Here is a 7,964-nt window from a genome sequence, read left to right as displayed (position 1 = left end):
CACAGAAAAATCAGTCGGGGCCACACACAGCTGACAAGTAAAGCACCCCAGACAGATCCCTCACTCGCTGACATGCCCCCACTGAGAGGAAGACAGCCATTCCCCTCACACACTAGAGCCCTGGGGGGCCCAAGCTAGCAGGATTTGTGTGCCCCCGCCCCATGGGGACATGGCAGGAGGCTGGAGCATTAGCCCAGGCTCTCCAGTGCTGGGGGGAAGCCCTGAGCCTCCGTGGCCAAATCCAGGCAAGCCGGGTAGCCCATCCGGCCCCCGGGCCTTAGATTCCCCACCCCTGATTTGAGCTAAAATAATTAATTCCCCATGTCGCTCTTAAAGGAAGAGCTTGGCCAGGAAGCGCTATGACAGCTCCCTTTGCAGGGGGAGGGGAATAGCCCTGTACTCAGGGGAGCACGGACTGAGCAGCAGCCAAGGCAAATGGGGGGCACCATGTCCGGGATAGGGAGGGCCGGGCGCCAATATGCAAGTTTGCCCAGGGTGCCATTTTCCCTACAACCAGCCCCATACTGCTAATGAGGAATGGGGAAACACCAACTTCGGGTAGTTAACCATAGATTTCCATAGGACAGCTACTTTTTACTTCTGGATACTTGAGTACAAAAGATGCAGTACTTGTGTATTTTTACACCAGTTGTTTTCCACAAGGATACATTGACTTTTAATTATTGTTTTCAAACTAGCAGCATTTTTACTCAAGTAACTTTTGGGAACTTTTCCCACCACCAAGCAGAACGTCTGTCATGGGCTCGTGACAGGTGTCACTTGTTGAAGTCTGGGGAGCCCAGCACTGTGAAGAGTCTTCTCTGTGTCTTAACTTTTCTGTCTTTCTTAACTACGGGGCACAAACAGCTGAAAACAAGCGGTTTTTATTCAAGCAGCACAACTCCCACATTCTACTACCACTAGAACTATTTAACTGACACAGCTAGAAAAACCTCTTATGTAGAAACTAACAGCTAAATTCCTGTCTCTGACTAGAAAAAACCCCTGGGGAGAAGAGCTCGCTCTGTCTGCGACCGAGGGTGGTGAAGAAGGAACTTGCAGGAGGCAGACCGTGCGCGTGAGCAAAAGGGTGCGAACATCACAAGGCGCCCACTGTACATGCACGGTCCGGCCGACTACTGCTAATGAAAACTCCCATCTGCGGTGCTGGGATGACCCGACATTACAGGGGAGCACCCCAGTGACATCACTCGAAGAACATTTATTAAAGCAAACATTTCAGGTAAGGTTGCAGGTACTGAGTTGACAAAGGAAGGCTCCGTACATCTGTGGTCATGTCTGAGTTCTGGGAAGTTCCTTGTATCAATTTAAACAGTTTGCAAGATACATGGTATCAGTAACCAGCATTATCCCAATTGAGATATGAGAGGGGCCTGGATTCCTCATACAATTCCCCTCTGGTGAGCACCTCCCACTGGCTAACTCAGGCAGCTCCCTGCCGGGCCTGCTGGCTTGTCCCAGACACTCCCATCCCCCGTCACGCAGGCTGGGGGCTCTCAGCGTCGTGCCAGGGATTTTCTGGGCAGCTACAATTCCAGGCAGCGCCGTTCAGCGTTGCAATAGCCCAGCCCCCGCCTGGAGCTCGCTCCTTGTCTCCAGCTCTGCAGGGGAGAGCAACGTTCCCAGCAGGCAGCAGCTTCAGGAGCCAGGGCCGGCTGCTTTCCTGAGCCCAGGGGCCCCCAGAGCCCCCAAGGCAGGGAGGTTAGTGAGGGGCAGAGCCATTGGGTTAGTCGATTTGTGTGACCTGATCTGAACTCTGCCTGTCCCCAGCCTGGCTGTTAGCTCTGCCCCTGCCCAGCCCCCAGCTCTGCCCTTCAGGGCCTGTCTGCTTCTGGGGCTGCAGTAGGGTCCTTCCACCTCCAGTAAGTGGAGCTGCAGAGAGGGAGGGGAGGAGCTTCTGGGGTCACAGAGAGGAGGAGCCGGGGCTGGGTACAGGGGAGTCCTCCAGGGTCACACAGACTGGGGGGGGGGGGGTGAGGCCAGAGGGGCTGTTGTCATGGAAACAGTTGGAGTGTTTTTGTGCCCCACACCCAGACCCAGGGTCGGATTCTCTCCCCGGGGAGGGAGCCCGGTGGGAAAGTGAAGATCGAGGCCTCGGTTCCAGCATCGATAAATGTCACCTGCCCCCGGTCACAGTCCAGACAAACCCGGATCCTGCTGGGGGGACTGAGGAGCAGGGCAGTGTGAGGGTCAGTGAGAGCCTCAAACTCATCCCCCCACTGCCCCACAGCCCAGATCCCGCCTTTGGGGCTCAGGCTGATCTCTCCCTTCCTGCTCACAGACTCTCTGGCCACCCCCACAGCCCATAGCCCACCCCCCACCTCCACCTCCCAGTAATGTCTCCCCGAGGTGAAGCCCTCAAGGCCCAGCACACAGCACCAATAGTCAAATCTCTCCGGGATGTCGGGCGGTGGCTGCCGTGTGCGTACCTGTCTCACACGTTTCCCATCCTCAGACAGGATGAGCTGGGGATGCGCCGTGTCTGGATCCAGAGTCACGTTGGCTGGGCGAGAATCAGAGCGTGAGGGGCAGAGCTCGGCCCTGGGGGGTCAATGGCATCAGGGACAGAATCTGCCCCAGCTGGGCAGTGACTCAGGGACTCTCCTGCCTCCAGGGCTGCCTGGCTCTGAGTGGGGAGCAGCCCTGAGGTCTCGGCCCAGCCCCTGAGGTTCATCCCACTGGCCCATGACAGAGCCCAGAGATTTACTGACCCGTCCTGAGACTCAATCTTCCCCCTCGGGCACCATCTGTCCCTGGGTGGGGATCAGGGACCCTGCAGAGGTGACTGGTGTGGGGGGGACTTGGAGGCCACCAGCCACATGACCCCCCCCTGCAGCCCAGAGAAGGGCTGCGACAACCCCCCTCCAGCACAGGCTGCGCCTCCCCCTACCACTGCTCTGCCACGTCCCTGCTCTGTCCCTGCCCGGCCTCTTCCTCCCACTGAGGCAGCCCCAGGGGAATAGCAGCATGGGGGGGGGGAACCAATAGCAGCAGTGGGAGTCTCTCCCCCCCCCCATTCAACAGCAGCAAGAGGGAGAGACAGAGCAAGTGACCCCAGCTCACCCTGCTTCCATCCCTCTGCTTCCCCCACTGCTGCTGGTTAGTGTGGAGAGGCCAGACCCCTGCTGACCCACCAAGCCCCCCCCCCACCAGTGGCCCCACAGCCCAACCCCTTTCCCCTCACTCACACAGTGTTGGGGACGTGTGACCCCTTGCGTCTTCCTTGTATTTCGCCCGTGCCCTGGGCTCACAGGGAACACCAAGGGGATTCCCCCCAACTATGGCCCAATGGCTGGGGTGGGGGAGAAGCAGAGTCCTGTGGCACCTGAGAGACTAATAGATTTATTAGGGCATCAGCTTTCGTGGGTAAAACCGAGGCAGGAGTGGAGTTTACACCCATGAAAGTGGATGTCCTAACACATCTGTTAGTCTCAAAGGTGCCATGGAACCCCTTGTTGTCTCTGCAGACAGACTAACACAACGGCTCCTTCTGAGACTTTTCAGTTACATGGTCACAACTAACTCTCCCCTGATGCGCCCTTCCTCCCTTGTATTGAAAGCCCTGGAGCTTGGACGTCTCTTGCTGACACCAGCCTGACTTTGGCTCCATCCTGCCATAGGTCTGAGATCCAAAAATAATGATGTGACTCAACAGATCCCTAATTAAACATCTACGGCTAGTCATCAGGGCAGACAGAGAATTATGGGCTTGTACACGAGAAGGTGTGTAGTGGTGGAGAGAGGGGAAAGAGGGTTTCATTGGTACAAATGAAGGACTGGAGGATGGAGAGGGTTAAAATCAGCAGAAAGCTGGTGTCTGACAGAGAGCGGAGAAGATCTCTGGGGGCAGAGAGAAGAGAAAACAGGCACAAGCTGAACACAGATCAGGGGGATTCTGGATTTGAACTCTTGTGTCTGGTCCCTGCTCTCGTTCCTCTCCCTGACTCTAGGGCTGGGATCCTAAGGAGGAATACCCGCTCAGACATGCAGACCCAGGATTATCTCCAGAAGTGGGGAGCAATCTGTAACTAGGACACACTTGGATGTTCTCTGCCTCTTACTCCTTGAACCTCGGCACCTTCTCTTTTCCCATCAGGAATATACTCTATTCTGTTTATTATATTTTCACCTTCTTACACAGTGACAGAGCAGGACCATCCACTGATTAGACATTTGTTGTAATTACCTGCATCATGCAGGGCTCTTCTCCATTCTGAAAGGCAACACACAAATGGGGGTGAGAATTAAGCCAGACAAATGTAGAATCAACAAGCTTCACTATCGCAGAAAAGACTGAATCAGAGAGAGAAATAAAAGAAACAAACAAAAAGGTCCTTACCCAGCTCGGTGCAAATTTTACCTAAATAATAAAGAGAAAGAAGGCCAGGCTGTAAACTCTCTTGTGTGAAATTAATGACCACAGGCCCCCCAACTACTCATCACGGAGGCTGATCTCCTGGGCATTGTTTTGTGTCAATACAAGTCTAGGGACCGGACATAGGATAAACCATCCCGGTGCAAGTCAGTTTTCACACTGGCACAACTGTGTGAGGGATGTGAGCTGTGTCAGTTTGACAAGGAAAGGCAGAAGGAGCCTCAAAGTCTTCCCATGTTCAGCCTCCAGCCTGGAGTCTGGCAAAAGATCACAATTCTGACTCACAAAGTGCCTACATGCCGAGGTCCCACTTAAGACACTAGCACAGCGCTGGCTTCCTACCCTGTTACTGCAGTGACTAGTTACGCGATTAGCATGGGCAGCATTGCTTAGGGTCCTCAAATTCTCATTGTCACATCCGTGTAAAAATCTTACATAACAGAAAACTCCCAGGTTCTCCCAGGAGAAGGAGGGAACTTACTGATGGTGTCGAGATGTTTCCCTGCAACAGAAAAACAATCACAATTATTTGGAGACTTTCAGTTGATCTAGATGTAAAGGAATCTTTTCATTATGAGTCCTCAAGTAATGACCAGGCTGTCCCTCTACCAAGCCATTGCAGCTCTCCAGTGATGGTCATACACAGCACCCGGACAGGTCTTTCTTTCAGGAACATCTCCTCACACCCAGGCTTGGCCCATAGGGAAGGCCGAGGATGGAGGCCAGATGATGAACAAATCCTGCTCTGTTTGGAAAAGGCTGGTTTATGTCACAGCAAATACTTGTGGGGTTGAATCAGATCCTACGGTGCACACAGGTACATCCCAAGAGCCTATCCCAGTGTGGACTCACTGGGCAGAGCTCTTGGTGTGAATCAGGAGGGCTGGAGCCCAGAGGCCCAGCTGAGGAGGTGGTGAGGCCGATGGACCAACTCTGAAGGACGAGCGAGACTCCTCTGGGATCTGGCTAATTAGCTTCCAGCAAGGCTCAGCTGGGACTTAACACCGATCCAATGGATCCATCACACTTGGTTCATAGAGAACTTGGTGCCTTGAGAATTGACTTTATGTCTACATATGAAAGCCATTTTGGGATACCAGGGGTATCCCAAAATACCTACCCCGTGTCTTCACAAGCCACCCGTTATTTTGAAATATTTTTCAGAACAATGGGCGTGCTATTTTGACATCCCGGTAACCCTCATTCTATGGGGATTAAAAGATGTCTCAAAGGGTATGTCTACACTACAAAGTTAATTCGAACTAACAGACGTTAGTTCGAATTAACTTTGATAGGCACTACACTAGCTCTCTGCTAGTTCGAACTTAATTCGAACTAGCGGAGCACTTAGTTAGAACTAGGTAAACCTCATTGTACGAGGACTAAGCTTAGTTCGAACTTACTAGTTCGAATTAAGGGGTGTGTAGCCCCTTAATTCGAACTAGTGGGAGGCTAGCCTTCCCCAGCTTTCCCTGGTGGCCACTCTGGCCAACACCAGGGAAACTCATATGCCCCCCTCCCGGCCCCGGACCCCTTAAAGGGGCACGGACTGGCTACGGTGCTCGAGCCAGCCACCCGATGCCACCCAGCCTTCCCCCTCTTCCCGGGACCAGGCTGGCGGCTCCCAGGAGCTTGCCCGGGACCGCAAGAGGTGGGCACCCGCCTGGGCTAGTGCGGACATCGTGGACCTCGTCCACGACCTCCGCACTAGGCACAGGAAAGTGGCCGTCTAGGGCAGGAGAGCTGCCAGCCTGGCCACCCAAGAGCAGGTTTACATGAAAATCAAGGTGGTCCACTGAGACCCCCGACCCTGATCCCTAAGCTTACAATGGCCATACTGGGTCAGAACAAAGGTCCATCTAGCCCAGTAGCCTGTCTGCCGACAGCGGCCAACCCTAGGGACCCTGGAGGGGATGGACCGAAGACAGTGAGCAAGCCATTTGTCTCGTGCCATCCCTCTCCAGCCTTCCACAAACTTTGGGCAGGGACACCACTCCTACCCCGTGGCTAATACCACTCCATGGACCCAACCACCATGACCTTATCTCACTTCTCTTTAAACTCTGTTCTAGTTGTAGCCGTTACAGCCTCCTGCAGCAAGGAGTTCCACAGGTTGACTCTTTGCTTTGTGAGAACAACTTTCTGTTTCTAGTTTGAAGCCTGCTACCCATTCCTTTCCTTTGGTGTCCTCTAGTCCTTCTATTATGGGAACTAATGAAGAACTTTTCTTGATGCCCCCTCTCCACCCAACTCATGCTTTTATAGACCTCTATCATATCCCCCCTCAGTCTCCTCTTTTCTAAACTGAAAAGTCCCAGCATCTCTTCAAATGGGACCTGTTCCAAACCTCTGATCATTTTAGTTGCCCTCCTCTCTCCCACCCTCTCTCTTCCCCTCTCCCACCTCCTTTTCCCAGTCTCCCCGAGTTTTGTTCAATAAAGAGAGATTCTATTTTTGACCACACGTTTTCTTTATTTTGTACATCAGGAAGGGGGGCTAAGGAGGGGTAAGTGGAAGGAGGTGAGGGAGGAATGGGGTACCAGCCCCCAATGGGGAGGACTGGGCTGGCTCTGTGGGCGTCTGGGGGTGGAAGCTCTCCTGCAGCCCCCCAATTGCCCTCTCTCCCCAGATGGCAGCCTGCGACAAGTGCAGCCGGGCTGATGGCCAAGTGCTGTGATGTGCCCAGTGTGGGCACTCAGGGCACTCCAAGCCAGGACTGCTTTGCAAGCGGGGCACCCCTGAGAACTGTCTGTCCGGGGTGGGGGTTGGGTCCCTTTAAGCACAGCCCTCGGCTAGCCTGAGGCAGCATCTCCACGCTCTAAGTCCTCATCTGAAGCTCTGCCGGCACTGCTTCTGGCCATCCTAAAACCCAGTTCAGGGTCCTCTTAATGTGGACATGCTAGTTCGAATTAGCAAAATGCTAATTCAAACTAGTTTTTTAGTCTGGATCCGTTAGTTCGAATTAGCTTAGTTCGAATTAACTAATTCGAACTAAGTTAGTTCGAATTAGCGCTGTAGTGTAGACATACCCAAAGTAGGGTGTTATTTCGAAATTAGATGCTGTGTAGACAGTATCTAATTTTGAAATAGCCTATTTTGAAATAAAGTCAAAATAAGTATGCCATTTGCACAGCGCAAATTGTGTACCTTAATTTAAGATAAGGGCACTGTGTAGACACAGCCCTGAGCTCAAGACAAAGAGCAACGGCCCTGTTCCTTGTTCAGCTTCCTCTTCTGAAATGCAGCCTGTCGGTCAGCCTCTGTCTGCCTGTCTGCCCTAAGCCTGGACATTCACTCACATGTGACTCTGAATACTGAAGCCACCTGCAGCAGGACTAAGCCATCCATTCATGCTGCAATAATCTGGACACGGTGAAATTGAACATCAGAAACTCCCCAGGGCAGGTATTTCTGTGGAGCCTGGGGGGGCCCAGCGCCAAGCACATTGAACGTCAGTGGAGCTGAGACTCAGGCCTGGTCTGCACTGGGGGTTTGGGTCGGACTGAGCCCCATGAGGTTGATTTTCCACCTGAAACTAAAGGGGTTGAGCCAGTCACAATAAAAGACA

The 7,964-nt window shown here is 53.2% G+C and overlaps 1 protein-coding gene across 1 annotated transcript; it reads right to left on the bottom strand.

Annotated features, from left to right (window-relative positions):
• Positions 1-592: 592 nt before the first annotated feature.
• Positions 593-5,072, bottom strand: LOC112545391 (butyrophilin subfamily 1 member A1-like). The gene is made up of 3 exons (XM_089771509.1): positions 5,006-5,072; positions 4,832-4,898; positions 593-2,562 (listed from the first exon to the last, which is right to left on the bottom strand). The coding sequence occupies exons 1-3, from the start codon at positions 5,070-5,072 to the stop codon at positions 2,016-2,018; spliced, it is 681 nt and encodes a 226-aa protein (XP_089627635.1). The 3' UTR covers positions 593-2,015.
• Between the last annotated feature and the right edge of the window lie 2,892 nt (positions 5,073-7,964).

This window comes from Pelodiscus sinensis, chromosome 19 (assembly GCF_052426305.1).
Source record: "Pelodiscus sinensis isolate ZL-2025 chromosome 19, ASM5242630v1, whole genome shotgun sequence".
In the NCBI taxonomy this organism is placed as follows: domain Eukaryota; kingdom Metazoa; phylum Chordata; order Testudines; family Trionychidae; genus Pelodiscus; species Pelodiscus sinensis.
This window is presented reverse-complemented; position numbering and strand designations above follow the sequence as displayed.